Here is a 22886-nt window from a genome sequence, read left to right on the forward strand (position 1 = left end):
AAAAAAAAAAAAAAAAAAAAAAAAAAAAAAAAAAAAAAAAAAAAAAAGAAAGTATAAAGTAAGACCAAAGGTATATTATGATACAAAGGAATCAACCACTGGTCAGTAGGTACAGAAGATACTATTCTCAGGAATCTTGGATATAAGAGTATATCCAAGTATATAAGAGTATATCTAAGTATATAAGAGTATCATTGGGTGTGGTGGTGTACACCTATCTATAATCCCAACTGCTGGGAGGTACAAACAGGATGCTCAGAAATTCAAGGCCAGTCTTGTCCACAAGAGACCCAGTGTTGAAAAAACACGAAGACTAAACTAAAGTATCAAGCCAAAATAACAACACAAAGGTAGCATGTTCCTGCCAATATATTAACCCTTTTCCCTCACCAAGAAACAACTATGGAAACTAGAATTTTTATATCATATTCCTTCAGAAATGTTTAGAGAAAACATTCAGTGTTTTATACCATTAATTCAAACTCTGCCAATCACCCTTTCTATATATTGGAAATACCATCAGATCCCAGTAACTAAAACTAACTAATGCAAACACACTAAAAAAAGAAGTCAAAGCTTAAACTCTGATTCCTGAGCACTAATGTTTTAGGCATGAACTCAAACAGTCTGATATCAATGGTACTACAATGACCAATTCTACTTTTTAATGAATTTATTTATTTATTATTTATACAATGTACTACTGTATGTGTGCCTGCATGCCAGAAGAGGGCACCAGATTCACTATAAATGGTTGTGAGCCACCATATGGTTGCTAGGAATTGAACTTAGAACCTTTGGAAGAACAGCCAATGTTCTTAACCTCTGAGCCATCTGTCCAGCCCCCAATGACCAATTCTTGAATGAGGGAGAAGAATAAGAAGATATCCCCAATCAGCTCCTCACTAAATCAATTTTCAACCTTGGGTAATCATAATTTCCACATTTTGGAGGCTGGTGAGATGACTCAGAAGTTAAGAGCACTTACTATTCTCCTCCAGAAGACCCAAGTTTGGTTCCCAGCACCCACCCTGGATGACTCAACCACCTGTAACTTTTGATCTAGAGAACCTGATGTCCTTTCTTGACGTCCGTGGACCTATACACACAGAGCATACACTTACACTGACTCTCACGGACACATGCGCACCCACCCACATACATACATACACATAAATAAATTTCAGTTTCAAAGAGAAACTAGAAATGGTAGAACTAGGCATTCACAACAGAGAAGAAAACACAGGTGAAATAACAACACTGAAAAGCCAGTTACAACTAGCTTCAGAAGTTTCCTTCAGACTACTATTAGGCCTTATAAAATAATTAGCATGAGTTCAAAACATGTGGACACAATAGAATGGATGGTAGACAAAGTGGCAATTAGAACAGTGAAGTGAAATTATTTCATCAACCAACAGTTACAGATTATACCAAATACTGTGTAATCATTCTGAGACAAAAAGATTCTAGTGCCATTAATTTTCTTATTTAAACAGTCTTAAAATTAAATAATGAAGGCTTAGGATGTGACAGCACTCTCAGAGAGCTTTTTCTAGTGAGCAATGTTCTTAGGTCTTCTAACTGTAAAACATTATTTTAGTTTCCAGGCCTATAAAAATTATTTTTGGACATCATAGTGTTTCAGAATTCTAGTGGCTCCCACCTGAGAGTAAGATCAAGAGACAAACAGAAAACAGAGCATCTGAAAGCTCCCACACTGGCTTGTACCATCAAGAACAAAGGGATCAGAAAGCGCTTTGTCTACCTTGATCACCATCCTGTCTACACTCATGTACATGCTTTCAGCTTTAACAATAAAGAGGGTAGGCTGTGGTGGCACACATCTTTGACCCCAGCACCTGGGAAGCAGAAGCAGCAGATCTCTGTGTTCCATTCCAGCTAGTGCTACACTGTAAGACCTTGTCTCAAGAAAAAAAAACCAAACCAACCCAAGTAACAACAAAAGAGTAGGAAAGAGTCTGAGGTGTACACTGGTGCATACCTGTAATCCCAGAATTCAGGAGACAGAGACAAGAGGACCACTCGAAATTTGAGGCCAGCCTAGACTACATATTCAGACCCTGACTCGAAAGAAAAGCAAAACAAAACAAACAAATAAACAAACAAACAAAAAAGGAAGATTAAAGGTAATCCTTTTTTTTTTTTTTTTCACCATCTTGGTTAAGAAAGGTCTTAATTATTTAGAAATTTTTAAGTCCTAAGTCACATTGTGGGTATTCTAGCGGTTTTCTGAATAATGAATAAAATCACAGCTAATAAAAACCTAACTATACACGTGGCTGCTAGAGAATGCTAGATTTCTGTGTAACAAATGAGTGTCTCAACTCAGGTGTAAGGCTAGCATCATACATACTAATACTCTCTCTCCTGCCTTCATCCTCTTTGACTATTGTCTCCTTCTTCTGGTGTTCCTGAGCCATTTGATTGGAATTCTCTTTGTCACTTGATGGAGAATCACAGGCCCCATCAGATTTCTTCTCAGCAGCCTCTTCATCAGCTTTCTCCAAAGGATGAATCTTCACAATCTTCACCTTGAGCATTTTTTCCTTTCCAACCTAAGCAAGCGATTCAAGAGAAAATTTAAAAATACTTAATAGAACTAGAAACCTAAAAAAAAAAAAAAAAGACCCAGTATATATGTCTAATATAGTGATCTGAATAAAAATGGCCCCCATAGGCTCATATATTCGAATGCTTAGTCACCAGGGAGTGACACCATTTGGAAGGATTAGAAGGTGTGACCTTGTTGAAAGAAGTGTGTCACTGAGAACAGAGCTGAGGTTTCAAAAGTCCAAACCAATCCCAGTGTCTGTCTCTCTGCCTGCAGATCAGGATGTAACTCTCAGCAACTGTTCCAGCACAATGTGTGCCACCATGCTCCCCACCATGATGAAAATGGACTAAGCCTATAAAACTATTAAGTGCTTTCTTTTATAAGAGTTACTTTGCTCAATGGTGTCTCTTCACAGCAACAGAACAGTGACTAGATACTAGCAAAAAAATTCATACAAACTCTGAAGTATTCTGGCATACTGAACTTTGTTTCTCAGATTTCTATGACTAAATATGCATTTTAAAAAATGAGCCTGACACAGTGTCACAGGTCTATAATTCCAGTACTTGAAAGGGTGGGAAAAAAGGACTGCTATGAGTTCAAGGCCAGTCTGCAACATATAGTGAACCCAGGCTAGCCTGGGCTACAAGGACACATTTTAGTCTCAAAACTCAACTATATCAGTGGTTCCCAACCTTTCTAATGCTATGACCCTTTAAAACAGTTTCTCATGTTGTGGTGACCCCAGGCATAAAATTATTTTATGCTACTTCATAAATGTTAATTTTGCTACTGTTATGAATCATAATGTAAATACCTGGTATGTAGCACATCTGATATGTGATCCCCAAAGGGATTGCAACCCATAGTTTGACCACTGAACTAAACAAACAAAAGATGTGCCAGACAGTATCATGCCAATCTATAATCCCTAAGAGGCTGAGGCAGGAAGTTTAACCTCTCCATCATCTATCTCTTACATACTGAGTTTAAGGTCAGCCTGGGCTACACAGCAACACCCTGTCTCAACAACAATAAAAAAAAATTAATTAAAATAGAATGGACAACTGCACAAATAAAATGAGCAATTTAAGAGCACTTGCTCTTGCAGAAGGCAGGGGCTTGATTCCCAATACCCATATGGTGGCTTACAGCTACCTGTAACACCAGTTTTAGTGGATCCAACAGCACACATATGGTGCACATACATTCATAAAGGCAAAACATAAAGTAAAATAAATCTTAAATGATACTTTCTATTGTATAATTCATGTACTAATTAATGGACTAAGGGCAATAGCTGTACTAGCCACTTGTGCATTTTTTTGTTTATTTTCTAGCAGAGGGTCTCACTGTGTACCTGGCCAACCTAGAACTTGTCATGTAGAGCAGACTGCCCTAAACCTTGTCCTTTCCTCTAGAGTACTAGGATTACAAATGTGCATCATCACACCCAGATATGAACTTTCATTTTTTAAAAATAAACTGTATAAATTATCCAATTGTTACAGAACCCATCTGTTAAAGGACTAGCTTTTTTCCATGTAATTACCTTTTAGTGACTATTACAAATCAGTTGTCTGGGTCTATTTTTGGATGTTAGTCCACTGCACTATCTAATTATCTTACCACAGAAACTAAATTAGCTGGGCATGGTGGCCCATGACTATAATCCCAGCACTCTAGAGGAAGAGGCAGGAGGACTGACAAGAAAAAGGCAAACCAAGTTCTATAGATTTCTAGAACAGTCTGGGCTACAATAAAACCCTATCTCAAAAAGACACAGAAACAGGGACTGGAGAGTAACTAAAGACTGCAGGGTAGCTGGGACCTGTTCACAACCATCTTGACTCCAACTCAAGGAGAATGAGACACTTCTGGCACCCATGGACACTTGTACTCACATGCACATATCCATATACATAATTAGAAAGAAATCTTAGAACGTACACACACAAACCAAGTACTTGGGCTAAGCAATTATAGGATTAAGACAACACTATGGCACCTACATCCACCATATATACTATTTTTTAATCACACACAAGACAATAAGCATAGCAGCACATGCCTATAATCCTAGCATTTGGGAAGTGGAGGTAGGAAGATCAGGAGTTGAAGGCGAGCCTTGACTACACAACAAACAAATTTGAAGCCAGTCTAAACTAAATCATATCCTTTCTCAAAAACACAAGGAAAGGGGCAACAGTATACATAACCCCATGTAAATAAAAGCACAACTCCAATAGGTCTTAAAGTAACCCACCCTCTCCCTCAGATGACAACCACTGTATTAGTTTGTTTTAACTTCATTAAATGAAATCAAGACTGTATTCTCCTGTGACTACCTTCTTTTAATTTTACATTTCTTTCTGTTATTGACTACTCAAGGCCCTAACAATTTATTCAATCAACTGCTGATGGATCCTTAGGTTCTTTCCTCTTTGGACTATTAGGAATAAATACTAAAATAGTTCTTACACAAGTGTCCTGGGGCAATATTATAAGGTTAAATGTTCAAGAATGACAGCCCAGTCAAGGGCACATGTATATTCAATTGTATTAGCAATTCTATAGCATTCAACAAAAAGAGCTGGAGCAGTCTCAGTACTAGTGTTGAATGAAGGCTGGTAATATAGTTCAGAGGTAAGCACACGCCTAGCATGGGTACATCTCTGAGTGCCAAACAGTACAACAACAAGGGGGAATAGAATGTGCAAAAACAATATATGGGCAATTCCATTTTCTTACCAAACTCCAGCAGTGGCTCATATTCACTCATTTCATATGCATAAAATAATCTTGACTAGCCTCAAATACTTCTTGTTGAGTACCATATTTTCAGTGCCATGGTTAAAGTCTAGGACCTTGCTCATGCTAGCCAAGTATTCCACAGTCCCTCACTGGCAAAGTCCAAGAAAACAGCTATAACTGAACTACAACGCCAGTCCTTTTCCATCTTGCAAATGCATACAATGCTTTCCCTACTATTACTTTTGTTCCTTTTGCTTTTAAGTCTATCTCCTTCTGTTCTGCCTGGCCCAGGGTTTAGAAGGGTTAACTGTTTTGGGCTCCATGCCCTCTAAATCTTTATGAGGTCAGCTCACAGAAAACACACAGTAACCAGACATGGCAGAAGTAAGCTGGGGTCATTTCTGTCATATTTCCCCCTGAAAAAATTTCAAGCAAGTTAACTAGTCAGATCACTAAATTATTCTAACAACTATAGCCACTTCTTTCTAACTTTTGGACCCACTGCCTTCCTTTTGTTTCCCTGAGACCGACAAGCTCCCTACTGCTCATAGGAATCAGGATTCCTTGTGAAGTGTTCCTGTGTTTCATTAGACTATTGTCTGGATTGAAAAGTCCCTTTACTAAACTCAGTTCACTTAGACCACTCAAGTCCTCCATTTATTTATTTATTTAGTCAAGATGTAATTGATACCAAGTATATGATTAAAGCTCACTAGTGGGCTAAAGAGATGACTCAGAGGTTAAGAACACTGGTTGCTCTTCCAGAGGTCTTGAGTTCAACTCCCACCACATGATAGCTCACAACCGTCTATAATGAGATCCGATGCCCTCTTCTGACATGAAGGCATACATGCAAGGAGAATACTGTATACATAATAAACATATAAATGTAAAGTGCTTTGTTTAAAAAAAAACAACAAAAAACCTTACTAGTAAGCCAGACTAATATAGCATGTAATCACAGCATTTAAAGGCAGAGGCAAGCTGAGTGTGGTAGTATATGTCTTGAATATACTGGGCTGAGGTGATGTATACCATTAGTCCTATTACTTAGGGGGCAGAGACAGGTGAATCTGTGAGTCTAGGCTAGCCTGGTCTACAGAGCAAGTTACAGGACAGCCAGAGCTGCACATAAAACAGACAAACAAAAACAAAACCCCACAGTCACATCCTCAGTTTGGAAAGATGGGTGGCTATTTAAGTCAACATCTAGGCAATAGCAGTAAGAGTTGCTTTATTTTTGTTTCTGAAAATATTTTCTTCTTCTACTTAGAAGAACATTCCCTGGGGCCAGGTACTGTGATGTACTTGGGAGGCTGAGGTAGGACTAGGAGCTCCAGGCCAGCCTGGACTCTATATCCAGACCATGACTCCAAAAAAAAAAGAATATTAGGCAACCAAGCAAGGACCACAAATCAGTACACTGTAAAGAACAGGACAGAGTCTAGGTTTTAGAACCAACCCTAGCCAGGCAGGGGCGCACACCTTTGATTGCAGCACTCAGGAGGCAGAGGCAAGTGGATCTGAGTTTGAGGCCAGCCTGGTTACAGAGCATGTCCCAAGAGAACCAGGACTACACACAGAAACTGTCTCAAAAAAAAAAAATAAAAATCCCCACCCAACTTTCAGGGCATGAACTTAAGAATACATTTCTTTACTCAGGCAAAGTAAGCCATGGTTAGGTATTTTCTTCTCTGAACTTCATCTCTGATATACATCAACGTGAATACCTATGGAAATGTTACCTTACAATTTCTCATCAGATTCTTTTGCATTATGTAAAGTGACTCTGTTATTCTAAATGTACAGATATATTTTTTTAAATATGCCAAACACGGTAGTATATGCCTTTAATCCCAGAGGAGGCAGGCAAATCACTTTGAGTTTAGCTGGTCCACATAGCAAGTTCCAGGCCAGGCAGAGCTACTCAGTGAGGCCTAGTCTCAAAAAACAACAGGTGGTGGTGTCAGTGGCACATAAGGAGGCAGAGGCAATTGGATCTTTGAGTTTGAGATCAGCCTGCTTCAGTGAGAGTTCCTAGATGGGCAGGGCTACACAGAGAAACCCTGTCTCAAAAAAACAAACAAACGAACAAACAAGAACACAGGCGCTTACCTCAAAGTCACACTCTTCTCCCACAGCATATTTGGTCATGATCTCTAACCAGGCAGAGTCTACTAGCTTCTCTAAGGACGCTGTGTTATGATGAACCATTTCCAGAACAAGCTTCTCATACCAGGTAGGGAATTCTTCCTTCAAACTAAATGAATGTCAACAGTTAGCAAGAAAATACAAAAACAAAACAGAAACAAAAACTTTACAGAGATTCAATTCAAACTAAAAAAACCCAAATAAAAAACACATTTTAGAACAATTTTAGGGTAACAGCAAAACTAATATTTCTTTAAAAAAATCATTACTTGAGATTTTCATACAACGTTTCACTCCCTCCCCTCAAAACAAACATTTCTTCAGCACCAACATACAGAACACTGGGAAATAAACAAAGACTAAAAACCATGAAGTGGGGCTGGGAGAGAGGGCCCAGACGTTAAGAGCACTTGCTGTTCGTAGAGGGGGCCCAAATTAAGTTTCCGACACACAGAAGTCACAACTGTCTGTAACTCCAGACCCAGGGGACCTGCTGCCTTCTTCTGACTTCCTTCTGTGCCAAGCAAGCATGTGCTGCACACACATACATGTAAGCCAAATACTCATATACATAAATACATCTAAAAAATTAAAAAAAAATAATAATAAAGCCAAAAAAAACTGCAGCTAGGTGGGCATGGTGGTTCACAAGGAAAAACAAAAACAAAAAACCCAATCCAGGTGGGAGAAGCAGGAAGATTTCTGAACTCTTGGCCAGTGTGGAAAGGCGGATAAACGAGGAAGGAGGAGAAGCAGGAAAAGACATGCAGTTTACCAAAGGAAAAAACAAACAAACAAAAAAAAAAAACCTCAAAACTAATAAATACTTGTCAGATTAATCCATCCAGGTTAGTTTTCTCAATCATAAATGAAAAATAATAGGTATTCAACATTTCCCCCATTACTTCACTTTTTAGGGTCTCGATGTATTGCCCTGGAACTCTCTATGTATATCAGGTGGGCATAGAACTTAGAGATGTGCCTGGCTCTGCCTCCTGGAGTGTTGGAATTAAAGGTGTAAGCCATCAAGCCCGGTCTCATTAGTTTGCTTTTAAAGTGCACTTCTTTGCTTCAGGAACAGTTACTTATTCAGTTCCTGACTTGAATCCAAAGCCCTCGAAAAGTAAAACAATGAGTTAGCATTTTCACTTATTCATCTAGCAAAAGGTAAATGTAACTATCAGACCAAGAATGGCAGTGAACATTACAAAGTGGTCCTCAGACACTGATGACAGTCTGCTTCAATCCTTTTGAGAAGCAACTGGAGGGGTATAAAGAGATGGTTGAGTGAAGAGCACTGGCTGCTCTTCCAGAGGATACAGGTTTAATCCCAGGCCCCAGATGGCTCATAAGTATCTGTAACTGCAGTTCCAGAGAATTCTAGTTTCTGAAGGCACTGCACACACATAGTGTAAAGACATACATGCTCATCAAACACCTGCACACAGAAAATAAAATAATCTTAAAAAAAAAAGCAACTGGATATACTTATCAAAACTTCTATATATGCAAAGATATTCACAGCTAGAAATTCCTTTAACAGAAAAGAAAAACTAAGTTGTCAACCAGACATATAATTTCAACCAGGTCATCTTATACTTATTTGAAGCACTAGGGAAGAGTGGGTGAAGGATGAGGACAATCATGGAAATGCCAGTGTTAAGTGTGCTTTATCGAGGGTTGTAGCCTCAGCCTTGTGTTAGGTTTTGCCTTGTCTTGATTTCACTCCAGACCATCCACAGCTACCTATACTCCTCCACCTGACTGCTGGCCTTCATGTCTCTTACTACACTCTACAAGACAGATATGAACAGAACCTCTGGTCTAGTTTGAAGCAGTACTTTTGTACTCTTCCCATGGACCTCCCTTCTCAGCTTAACCATCCTCCCCAAATGTTTTCAAACTACTTTAATTCCGTAAGTTTTTTTCCTCAACCCTACACAATCTCTTTCCATTAATTCACAAGTCAATGAAGTTTTAAAACTTCATCGTCTAGGAGAGAGGGACTGAACAGCAGAGATCAGATTCTTTTACTATACATCATGTAACTTTTTAAAATAAAATGGACACTTTCTTAGCAATGCTAGGCAAGTAGATACCACTGAGTCATAGAATAAAGCTTTCTACCTTAACTAAAAACTCTAAAACCTTCCTGTCTTTTTTAAAAATTATTTTTAGAGTTTCTTTTACATGTCATGAGTGTTTTGTCTACATGTATGTTTGTGTACTACATGCATAACAGAAGCCCAAGGCAATCAAAAGAGGGCATCAGATCCCCTGGAACTGAAGTTAAGGATGGATGTGAGCCACCATGTAGAGCTGGAAACTGTACCCAGACATTCTGTAAGTGCTCTTAAGATTGAGTCATCTCTTCAGCCCCCATCTATTTTTCAATACTCTCCCATCACCCTCTTATATTCTTAGTTACCAAATCACATATTGTGCAATTGGCCAATCAAGGGCTTAGCCTTGATCATGAGCCCTTTACTTAGAATCATATTTCTGCCAGGTGGTGGTGGCACACGCCTTTAGTCCCAGCACTTGGGAGGCAGAGGCAGGTGGATCTGGATCTCTGTGAGTTTTTCGAGTGAGTTCCAGGATAGCCAAGGCTAAAACAGAAAAATCCTGCCTCGAAAAAACAAACAAACAAAACAAAAAAAAAAAAAGAGAGAGAATTATATTTTCCAAAGTACTTATAAAGTAAGAAACATCCAAAGGCTTAGTAAAATACCCAGTAAGTGAATACATAAATACCAGCAAAATGCTACTAAGCAAGAACACTACTAAGCAAGAATACAGCACACTAACACAACACATTCCATTCATGTCCCAAACTATTAAATACAAACACTGCCTTAGGGGTTAGCATTATTCCCACCCAACTTCCCTGACACAGTGAAGATGGTGCCAAAGGGCAAAGCTTCTGCTACTCACAGTTCAGCAACCTCCTGTTCCTCCTCCCAGGCCTCCTTATGTGTCAGCTGACTGCTTCCAGTACTCTTACATGTCCAAATGCGCTCACTGTATCTCTCCAAGCGGGCTTCATACTCTCTGTCAGCAGTGGCTCAGGAAAACAATATTCAAGCAACAAAGACAACTAACACTCACTCAGAAAGACTTATCTATAGTAAAAAAACATTCAAGTATCTTTTCTATAATACAGGACAAGAGAAAATAAGAACAGAATCCATTTCAGTCATAAGTCCAAAGTATGATCATAATTGAAGCTTAATAGCTGGTCACATTTTGTTTTTATTTTGAGACAGGGCTTCTCTTTGTAGCCCTCGCTGGCCTTGAAATTGGAAATCCAGCTGCCTCTGCCTCCTGGGACTTAAAGATGTATGCCACCACACCCAGCAGGAGTAAGAATTTTTGGTTAAGTGAAACTGTAACACAACTCAAAATAGTCACCAAGTTTAAGTATCATTCCACAAATGGGCATGGTGGTGCAGGCCTGTAATCCCAGTGCCCAGGAGGCAGAAGCAGGCAATATCTGTGAGGCCAACTTGGTCTACAAAACTGTGATCCTAGGATAACCAAGGCTACACAGAAAAATCAAAAGGGGCAAAAACAATCATTCCACAGGGGCTTGGAGAAATGACTCATCAGTTAAGAGCACTTACTACTCTTGCAGAAGACCCAGATTAGGTTGCCAGCAATCACATCATTGCTCACAACCATCCAGTACCTCCTTTGGACCTCCTCAGGTACCAGTCACTAATGTGGTACATACACACACTCGCAAAACACTTATACATATAAAATGAGATAAGTAAATCTAAAAACACATTTTAAAATAATCAGTCTAAAGTAAGATCAGGTGACCACATCCTACAAGCAATCTGGGGTAAATGCAGATTAGTGAGTCATTTGTCACCAGCCTTTCTATCTACCATCACCTAGCAGGCAGGAGCAGAAAGATCAGGAGTTCCAGGTCATCCTCAGTTACAGAAAGAGTTTGAGAACAGCTTGGGCCGCATGAAACCCTGCCTCAAAACAAACAAAAACAAAAACAAAATCAAAATGGGGAGAGGGTGTATGTGTGAGGGGGTAGGGTACCTGTTAAAAGTATATTGAATCAGCAGCCCCCAAATTCTGTATTAGAGTTTAAGTTACCAGAAGTCACTCACTCCCAAGTAACCACTCAAAGAAAATGTCAATGGAGGTTTTTCTGTTTCAACAACTACTGTACATGTAATTGAGACAAAATATCAAAGCATTTCTCAAAAGGTTAAGCAACCTTTAACTGATACAGTATCTTCAAATCCTAGACTATGTCATTATACATTTACTTTTCCTGACTCCAAGAACTATTCTCCTTACCACAAATACTACTTTATTCTCTTTAGTTTTTTTCAAAGTACCTGGCTGTGGTGGTTAAATTGAGAATGGCCACAGAGGCTCATGTATTTTAATGCTTGGTCATTAGGAACTGGCACTACCTGAGAAAGGATAAGAGGCACGACCTTGTTGAAGAAAGTGTGTCACTGGAGGGCTTTGGGCTTCAACACCCCCGGCCAGTCTCTACCCTCTCTTCCTGTGCCTGCAGATCTATATGTACAACTTTCCCTCTGCCTGTGTGCTACCTTGTTCCTGCCATGTTCTCCACCATGACAATAATGAACTAAAGCTCTGAAACCACAAGCCAGCACCCATTACATGTTCCCTTTTATAAGAGTTGCTGTGGTCATTGTGTCTTCACAGCAAGAGAACACTGACCACTGATACTGACAGCCTAAAAAATGTGGCCCAACAACGTGCGGAGATTTAAACAGCATAACTAAAGGGGCTGGAGAGACAGCTCTATGGTTAAGAGCACCTGATGCTCTTGCAGAAGACCTAGGTTCAGTTCCCAGAACCCAAATTCACAACTATCTGGAGAGTTCCACAAGACCCTACTCCCTCTTTCAACACCCAGACACTAGACATGCATGTGGTATACATCCATACGTGCAGGAAAAATACCCATACACATTAATTACTCAAAAAACAAAAACAAAACTAAAGATGGGTGTGGTAGCACACACTTGCAATCCCAGCATTCTGTCACAAACTCTCTCTCTCTCTCTCTCACACACACACACACACACACACACACACACACACACACACACCTTTCAGATTTGCTATTTAAGCCTATCTTTTCTCTTTGGATCATACTGCCAATTAACAACTCCAATCTGGCATAATTTAGTATATTAAAATAACAGGGCATTATCACACATTTGTAATCACAATACTTGGGAGGTTCAAGGCCAGCCTGTGCCACACAGATGTCTGAAATCAGCATGGGCTATAATTAAAAAAAATAAATCCTATCAAAACTAGCTGGAGAGATGGCTCAGCGGTTAAAAGCACTGGCTGCTGTCCCGAAAACCAGGGTTTTATTCCCAGTATGTACACAGTGGCTTATAACCATACCTAACTCCAGTTCCCAGGAATCTGAACCCTCCTCTTCTGGCCTCTGAGGGTACCAGGTATGTACACGGTACACAGACATACATGCAGGCAAAATACACATACATATAAAATATTTTAAAGTTTTATTCAGCTTGGTGACACACGCCAGTACTCAGGAGACAGAGGCAGGCTGATCTCTGTGAGTTTGAGGTTAGCCTAGTCTACAAAGTGAGTTCCAGGACAGCCAAGACTGCTACACAGAGAAACCCTGAACAACAACAACAAAAAGGTTTATTCAAAACTATAACCTAACTATTTACACCTACCCAACACTTCAAACACGCTTGGTTCAGGCTGTTTAGAGCCAGATTTACTGTACAAATAACAAGAGCCCCTCATTAAACCATTCAGGAGTTCTCAGGAGCACACTACAAAGCTCCTAAGACAGGTGTTTCTAAAGTTCATCAAATATGACACCTGATGCACAAACAAAAGCATGAATCTACAGCAGGCTGCTGTTAGCTCCAGCTCATCACCCACTTTTACTTGATAGATCATCTTATGGACTACTATCAGAAACTGTTGGCTGGGTGTGCTTCAATTCTGCCAGTCAGGAGGCTAAAACTAGAGAAATTGCCTAAAGTTCCTCAGGTCAGCTTAGGCAATGGAGTTGAGCTCCAGGCCAGCCAGGGATAAATAATATATATAACTGTGTCAAAACCAAGTAAAAGCCAATCTGGATTTCATAAACCAGACCATTAACTCAGGGTGGGGTGGTATCTGCACACACCTTTAATCTTAGCACTCTCAGCACTCAGGAGGCAGGGGCAGAGGAATCTGTAAGTTGGAGGCCAGCCTGGTCTACAAAGTGAGTTCTAGGACAGCCAAGGCTATGTACAAAAATCCTATCTCCAACCCCCCCAAACAAACAAACAAAAAAGCAAACAAAACAATACAAACAAACAAAAAACAAAACAAAATAGGGTACAGGGCTAGACATGGTGGCATATGCTTTTAGTCTCAGCACTGGGAAAGAAGAGGCAGGTGGATCTCTGTAATTTAAGGCCACCCTGGCTCACACAGTGAACTCCAGGACAGCCAGGGCTACAGAGTAACAAATGATTAAAAGAAAAGGCAGCTCTGAAGGGCTGGGGGCACATGGCAGCTTGCAACCACATTCCCAGGAGACTCAACCCTTTCTTCTGACCTCCATGTACACATTTATGCAGTAAACACTTAAGACACATATAATAAAATCTAAAAGCAAAAACAAAAATTATATACCAAGCCTGACTTTAAGAAATTAATGTTTTTTGTTTTTTTGTTTTTTTTGAAGAGTTTCTTACTTATGGTACTACCCCCTTGGGAGAATATTCTAGATTCAAAGGTAAAGTACAATCAATACAATCTATGATGATGAAAATATAGAATCATTAAACGCATTTATTATCTTCAGTTTTCTTTTTGAGACAGGGTTTCTTTGTGATGACTGGCTGTCATGGAACTTACTCTGTAGACCAGGCTAGCCTCAAACTCAGAGATTCGCCTGCCTTCTGAGTGCTGGGATTAAAGGTACGCAGCACCATCACCTGGCCTCCAGTTTTCTTTTTTTAAGATTAATTTTATGTGTGTGGTTGTCTGTGAATGTGAATGAATGCCTGACGTGTATGTATAATACCTGTAGAAGCCAGAAGAGGGCATTATGTTCCCTTGGAGCTGGATGTCCTTGTGAGCCAGCAATTTGTGGTCCTCAGGTGCTCTTAACACTGAGCCATCTCTCCAGCCCTTTTGTTTTTGAAACAGGGTCTTCCTTGTAATCAAGCTGGCCTAAAAACCCTTATGCCCCTGCCTCAACTTCAGAATGCTGGGATTACAGCCATAATCCACCAGTAAATTTCCACTCTAAATTCAATGAAGATGTACAAGGTACTTTCAAGAACATACTCACTGCTTTAAGTTATAAAAAAAATGTGTTGTAACTATACATGAATCAAAATAAAGAGAAAATAACCTTGTTAAAAATATAACCATAACTATAAATTGAGCAGCAGTAATACTTCAAATGCAGCTGTTTGTGTGCTCAACCATACATCTGCTTTCCTCTACGGAACTACTAATAGCTTCATAAAGAAACAAGCCAACCAGCCAACCACACAGTCCAGAGCTCTCTAAACCACCCTCAAAGTGCTCCTGCTTCTGGAAATTTCCAGGAGAGCAATTCCCACCAACTATAATCCTTTTTAAAGAAGTCCTTTGTTTAAATGTTCTAAATACTGCTATAGGAAATTCTAAAAGAATGTTTATTAAATACATACCATTTAAAATTATTCAGGCTTCAGTTTTCATTAAAATGTCTACAAAAGCTAGGAAACTAGTACTATGATGGTGCCTACCTAGCATGCTCCACATGTGCAAAGCACACACCCACTACGCCCAAACAATAAATAAATCATTGTTAAGAGTTCTCAATTAGCTGGCTGTGGCCATTTTTCAAATGGCTCAGTACACCCATTAGACTTGGAATTTATCTTTTATGAAGTATTTATGCTGCACTAGAATCAGACCAAAAAAAAAAAAAAAAAAGCCAAAAATCCACTTCTAATAATATTAGTGTGACCGTCAATAGTTCAAAAACAATCAATAGTTGAGTGTGGTACCACACACAACTTTAATCCTATCACCTAGGAGTCTGAGGCAGGCAAACCTGAGTATAAAGCCAGCCTGGACTACATAAGAGTTCCAGGCCAGAGCTTCAGCGTGAGACCCTGCCTCAATAAGTAAACAAATAAACAAACCAATAAAGAAATAGAAGACATACATGGAGACTATGTCAGAGTCCCAGAATAAACTTTTACTCTACTGATGTCATAGAAATTGTTTTAAAAAACTACGGTACCTTTAGAATAATGTACTTCATAGTTAAAGACATATCATCTAATTACATCTTACAACATAAACTGACAGAGAAGATTAATATTTCAATAAAAATTGGGAGGAGGGTTCTTGGAGAGATAGCTTGACAGTTAAGAGCACTTGCTGTTCTTACAGAGGATCTAGGTTCAGTTCTCAGCTAACACATGATGGCAACTATCTATAGGCACACCTAAGTGCATATACAGACACGCAGGTAAAACCCTGAACCTCCCAATAAAATATATGAATCTTCTTAAATTTAATTCAATTAAAAACAAAGGAGGATATGAGACATGGTGGTACAAGACTATGATCCTAGCCCCAGAAATCCCTCACGTGGTAAGCTGAAGCAGGATTAAAAAGTTCAAGGGCGCACTGGAGAGATGGTTTAGAGGTTAAGAACACTCACTGTTAAGAACACTCAAATGTCCTGAGTTCAATTCCCAGCAACCACATGGTGGCTCACAACCATCTATAGTAAGATATGGTGTGTAAGCAGAATGTTGTATAAATAATAAAAAAATACATCTTAAAAAAAAAAAAAAAGAGTTCAAGGGCAACATGGGTGTGTCATAGACAACATGTACTTCACAGAAAAGGGCCCTGGGTTTCATCCCTAGTATCACAATTTCTTGTTCTTCCCTTGATTTATTTACAGTGACATGGTTGAAAGCGCACTGGATTGCAATTCCAACTTTCATCATTTATATTCACAGAGTGCATGATCTTTAGCACACCAACTTCAATTCTCTTGAACCCCCACTTGACAAGCAGACAGGAGATCTAGGACCTGGAAGACCCATTTCAGCTCAGAGATGTGTTAGGCACATATGATCAAAAACACCTATATGGAGGCTAGGCATGGTGGTGCACACCTTTAATCCCAGCACTTACAAGGCAGAGGCTGGCAGATCTTATGTGAGCTTAAGGCCAATCTGGTCTACAGGCTTGACAGGGCTACACAGTGGGACAGAAAGAAAAAGAAAAAACAAAGAAAAAAAAAACCTACATGGGGTAGAATCAACAGTGAGGTTAAGTGCGTAGAACCAGGGTTCAATTCTTAGCACCCACATGGTGGCTCACATTTCATCTGCCAACTCCAGTTCCATGGGATCCAGTGTACTCATCTGGCCTCCAGAGGTACCAGGAACACAAGGGCTACATAGACACACATACAGACCAAATTAAAAGGGGAAAAAAATTCCTTTTCCAAGTCTCTGTATGTGTGTCTATGTAGCCCTTGGGATTCAGAACTGATGCTAACAAGAATGAAGCTGCCCTGGCTGCTACTGAGGTCTAAGTCTATAATCACAGCTACTGGGGAGGCTAAAGCAAGAGAACCAAAAGTTCAAGCCCTGCCTAGGCCACCTGGTGAGTTCAGAGCCAGGCACTGCAATTTTAATGATGCCCTAACTCGAAATAAAAAAACATGAGGGCTATGGATGGAGCTTACTAATAGCACAAGGCTCCAGGTCCAATACCCCAGGTATTGAGGAAGGGAAGGGGAGTGAAATTATCCTAATTATTCGAAACACTCTATTAATGCAAGATCAAGGTGGATGCCTGCAATCCCAACACTTGGGAGGTTGAAACAAGAGAACTGTACATTCAAGGCCAGCTTCTAATATATAAGTTAGAAATCATCCTGGGCTACAAGAAAATTAAAAATAAAACAAACAAAAAACTAAAAAAACCAAAAAGCCATGAATCAAAGCAAAGGCCAAAGAGCAAACTGAACCTTTCCTGCTCCATAGGTACAGCAGAAATTACAAAATTTAGTGTTTTCAAAGGGAAAGGGATGACAAAATTAGAACATGTAAGTTTGATAAAGAAATCTTTTTTTAAAAAACAAATAAGCCTTAAAAGATTCACCCAACATTTAGAGACTATGCTTAGTCAAGAAATCTTAAAAGCAATGATCAGAAATGAAGACTTCCTATTTAAAAACACCGGTTTCTTGTTCCTAAAACAGAAACACTAAGGATACCTTGATATTTTAATTTTTTTAAAACTGTACTGAAAAAGGTGGCACAAGCCTGGAAGGCTGATCAGGCTGAGGCTGAATTACTGCGGGCTACGCAACTGGTTCGAAAACAGCATGAACAATGCAGGAAGAGCTTGTCTCAAAAACAAACTAAAAAGAGAAAAAGAACAAAAGAAAAAAGTAAAGAAAGAAAGAAAGCCAGCTGGGGAGGGAAACGCAGGAAGGATATTAAATTTGAATCCAGCCTCAGACTGCACACTGAGTTCGAGACCGTCTGCGCTACATAAAGCACTCTCAAAAAATATGAAACTTCTACATTACAAACCTGTGTGGCCTCTGGGAAAGAAAAGGCCACCAGCACCATCAGATAGGTACCTCTCAGCTCCTTCCCACCTTCGATGGTTCAGAAGTTAATGCCAGATTTTGTGATTTAGGGTTCTGTCAATTCATCCCTGGCCTAAAGTCCACTCCGGAGGAGAAAAAGAAAGCCTACAACCCACATCAGTATGCCCGCACAGCCCAGACAAGACGCAGCAGAGGCTTCACAAGCCGGATCACGCGGCTGCGCCGGTACAATTTCAAAAACTTAACTTCACGGTTTCATTTATCCGAAAAGGAGAAAAAATGCGCAAAGGAAACCGGGCTCCCCTCCCTGGTCACTTAGGGCCCGGAGCCAAGTTGGGGAGGTGGGAATCGGTGCTGCGATCATCACCGAGGCCCAGGGGACAAAGTAGGATAAGGATGGAGGAACGCGGTTCCGGGAAGGGCGGCTGGCGACGGCCGGATGGATGTGACCGAGGATCTCCCAGGCCGGCCGGGCAGGGCCCGGGGGCACCGCGGCCGGAGGATGGCCCCGTGCGGTGACAGCTGCCCCGCGAGCCGCGCGCGGCCCCTCCGCATCTCGCCATCTCCATCCTTCGCCCTGCGCAGCCGCGGCCAGGCGTCCACATCGCGCACGGAAAAGGATACTCCCGGGTGCGGAAGGCCTCCTGAGTGTGCGGGATGGTGAAGAGCGGCTCCTCTCCGGGCAGCGGTTTCACCAGCGGGAAGGGCTTGCGGCCCAGCAGCGGCGCCATGGCGGCGGCGGCGGGGACGGAGCGCCGGAGGCTTGGCCGCTCCGCCGCGCAACGCTAGGCCCCGGCGGCCCCGAGCGAACGAGCTAGCAAAGCGCCTGGCTCCCGGGGCGATGGGGGAGGGGAGGGGTGAGAGGGCGGCGCGAACTCCGGCTTCCCTCAGAGCTGGCGGGACCGCGCCACAGCCATGGAAGCCAGGGGAGCACCGCGAGGGGAAGAGACCGAGAGAGCCTCCTCGTTCCTTCCGGCGGCTTTCACCTCACGCCGACCTCCGCCGCGGCGGCCGCCAGTCACGACTCCTCTCCGGCAGGCACGGGAGGAAATTATTGAAAAATGGCGGGAGATTCCCTTCCTCCCCCCCCCCAGCCCCCTCTGGCGGGCCAGCGCGCAGACTAACTTGCTTCCCCGTGGCGCCCTGGGGCGGATGCTCCGATAGGCGGAGGGCCGGTCGGCGTTCGTAGTCTATTGGCTGAGGGCGGCTGCCTCTCCGCGTCGAGTCCCGCCCCCCGGCCCCCCCCACGCAGTTTGGTTGCAGCGCATCAGAGGGCAGTCTGAAAAGGTGAAAGGTCACGTTATGTAAGAGCCGGTGACTGGCGTGCGGGCCTCCAGTGGCGGACTTAAAAAGTAATGGGACGGCGAGGGGGAGGGGGAGGATGAAAGGCGAAGGACTCAAAGAGGTCAGAGCAGAAAGCCCTGCTAGAGAGACAGACATTGCGCCATCTGTCCCCGACGGCGACACCGACATCCGGGCACCCACTGTCCGTGTGGTGCGCCGGAGGGGGGGTGGGGGAGCGCGCGGCCAGGGGCTTTGTCTTTCCAGTCGCGCCCCGCCCCCTCCTTAAAGGGGCCGCGCTCGGCCACGCCCGGGGATGCGCTGGTGGAGCTGTGCTGGGCGGGAAGGAACTCAGGCCCTCCCTTAACACAAGTTCCGCATTAGGGCGGCTGGGACCCCACCATGCTCGTTGTTAGACGTCGTTAGGGTCGAGAAACGGAGACTAACTATCGGCCTGTTTCTAAGGACTTACAGGAAAGGCTAATGTGGAAGTTTCTTTAAAAATAAATGGAAGAGGGGCTGCAGAGCCAGCTGAAGGGTGAAGATCTTGTACTCTCCTTTGGAGGACCCAAGTTCAATTCCGAGCTCCCACAAAGGAGCTCGAAACTGCCTGTAGCTACGGCTCCAGAGATTCCCATTCCTCTCGCCACCTCAGGCAACAACACTCACATGCACATAACATCCCCGCCACGCACGGGCACAGACACAATTTTAAAATCTTTGAAAAACAGTAAGTGGAAGAATAACGTAGATGTTTCTTTTATATGTATATATGCATACATGTGTTACACGGATCCAAGTGATGCATGCACTTGAACCTGGAGGATCCTAAGTGAGTTCGTGGCTCCCTGGGCTACAAACAGTCTTTCCTACAGGCCAGCTCGGGCTGAATAGGAAGACCCTATCGCAATAAGTAAATAAATAAAATTACATTAAAGGACATATATATTAAGATAATGGACTGGAGAAGTGGCTCAGCGATCAAGAGCACTTCCGGTTCTTCAAGAGGCTGAGTCTGATTCACAGCATCAGAGGTTCACAACTGCCTGTAACTCCAGACTGATACATACTTGCAGTCCTGTATACATATCCCTCATATGCATAATTTAACATAAAAATAAATGCGTTATTAAAGAGCATGACTTATGTTAGTATTTGGAACACAGCCTGCTCCTGGGTTACCCAGCAACCTATGTCGTCATCATGTGTCGCCAACCAGGTGGCTACACCTGGAAGGCGTGGTTATCATGCCCCTTAAAAGGGCCGATACCGACACGTGGTCCCTCTCTTATTTTCTCTCTCTTGCACTCTTTCTCTCCCACTCTCCCTTTCTCTCTCTCCACCATGTCCTGCTTCCCACTACCTCCTTACCCTCCTAATAAATCTCTCGGTTGTCTCCTGCTTCTTTTTAATTTTTAACAACTTAAGAACACATAGTACTCTTGCAGAGGACCTGAGTTGGGTGCCAGCACCCACATGGGATAGCTCACAAGTGCCCCCAGAGTCCTGAAGGGGTCGCTGGAGTCACCCGCCTACAACAATCCCCCCAACCCCACACGCGCACATGATTAAAAATAAGTCCATAGTGAGACTCGGTAAATTTAATTGTGGAGCATTCACTAAAGTTACATTAAAAGACATATACATTAGTTTTGGTGCTAACCTGGGGGTGGTAGCACATGCCTTCAGTCCCAGCACTCTGAAGGCTGAGGCAGGCATATCTCAGTGAGTTTGAGGCAAACCTAGTCTACAGAGTTCCAGTTCAGCTGGGCTCCACGGAGAAACACTGTCTCAAAAGATAACAACAAAAATGGGGCTGGAGAGATGGCTCACAGTTACGAGTACTGGCCACTCTTCCAAGGGACCAGAATTTGAATGCCAGAACTCCATATGGTAGCTCACAACAGTATGCAAGTCCCGTCTTCTGGTCTCCTTGCGTATTGCATACATGTGGGGCACAGACACACAGGCAAAACATACACACATATAAAATAAACAAGTGGAGACTGGGGTCTGACATTGGCAGCTGTGGAGATCAGCGTCTCAGCACTGGGGGCTATTTTATAAGGGGCAGGGGCCAGGGAATGAGAAAATGAAAGGAGAAATGAAAGCAAAAAGGAAAAGTAAAGAAAAACCGCTCTTACTCGGCAGGGGCACAATTATGCAACACTACTCTTCTATTTTTGTGAGGCAGGTTCCTGCTGTGTAGCTAGGCCAGCCTCAAACTCACACTGATCCTGCCTCAGTCTCACAACTGCATCTGCCTCTGCCTCACCTCTGTGCCTCTGGATGTTCAGTTGCCTTCTGAATCCCATTCCCTAAATGTTCCAAGCATCAAGCACGCCCCTTTTCCCTCAGTTATCAGGCCTTGATCAATGCTTATCATTTAGTTATATGTATAAATTATCAGCATATATTATTTATATAATTACATAATAATGGGGTTCATAACATTTTCATTAGGGTTTGTGTGTTTTGTTTGTTGCTTTTTTGTTTTTGAAAACATGGCTTCTCTATGTATCCCTGGCTGTCCCGGAACTTGCTCTGTAGACCCAGACTGGCCTCTCGAACTCACAGAGATCCACCTGCCTCTGCCTCCTGAGTGCTGGAATTAAAGATGTGCACCACCACTGCCCAGTTATAGGATATTTGACCACACTGTGAACCCCAATTGTGAACTGGATAAACCTATATCTAGTTGTGGTGTGGTTCAGCCCTAACACACACCTTTAATCTAAGAGCTTTCTGTAAGCAGTATTAAATAAAGTCATCCACAGGTCAAGAGGCAGAGCAGGCAACCAGCTGACAAGGAGTGAGTAGGCTAAGACCATAGAGAATGGGAGGAAGTCTGGAGGATGTACAGGAAGTAGAAGGGAGAGACATTTAATTTGAAGGGTTTTAAGACATGGTGGAGAAGGGGCTTTTTCCTTCTGGAAAATGTTGGGGCTAAGCTAAGTAAGAAGGTGCTTTCTCTGCCTCTCTGAGCTAGCAGGCTTTTTACCCCAGTACCTGGCTCTTGAGGGTAAAGGTACCCCAGTACCTTTACTGGTAAAATTGAACATTTGGGGGATTTTGTTTCAAACCAACACTGAGGAATGCTTTCAGGAGCATGGGCAACTTAACAGTTACTACACCACTGAAGATGCCTCTCCCTCCCCTAGCAGCCATTGGCTCTAATATATTCCCAGGGAGGGACAGGGCCCCTGAGTCCCTCCCCATCTATGACAAAATGTCTTAGGGGGTTTTGTTGTTGTTGTTGTTTTCCAGGCAGGGCTTCTCTGTGTCCTGGACTCACTCTGTAGACCAGGCTGGCCTCGAACTCAGGAAGATTCACCTGCCTCTACCTTCCTAATGCTGGGATTAAAGGCGTGCAGCACCACGTGACCTATAAAAAATGTTGATGGGCCCAGTCTTTTGAACTTTCTAAGGTCTTATGCAGTCACAACTCACTCAAGGCTTATTTATTTATTTATTTTTGAG

At 42.2% G+C, this 22886-nt stretch overlaps 1 protein-coding gene across 1 annotated transcript in view; it reads right to left on the bottom strand.

The window, feature by feature from the left end:
• Positions 1-19194, bottom strand: part of Baz1b (bromodomain adjacent to zinc finger domain 1B) — a 58944-nt gene extending 39750 nt beyond the window's left edge. Inside the window, exons 1-4 of the mRNA XM_055605818.1 lie at positions 18750-19194; positions 10418-10534; positions 7448-7592; positions 2378-2579 (exon numbers count right to left, since the gene is read on the bottom strand). Of these exons, the coding sequence (XP_055461793.1) occupies positions 2378-2579; positions 7448-7592; positions 10418-10534; positions 18750-18856 (571 nt within the window). The 5' untranslated portion in view covers positions 18857-19194. The remainder of the gene's footprint in view (positions 1-2377; positions 2580-7447; positions 7593-10417; positions 10535-18749) is intronic.
• Between the last annotated feature and the right edge of the window lie 3692 nt (positions 19195-22886).

Source organism: Psammomys obesus, unplaced genomic scaffold (assembly GCF_907164565.1).
Source record: "Psammomys obesus unplaced genomic scaffold, mPsaObe1.curated_primary_1811, whole genome shotgun sequence".
Lineage (NCBI taxonomy): Eukaryota > Metazoa > Chordata > Mammalia > Rodentia > Muridae > Psammomys > Psammomys obesus.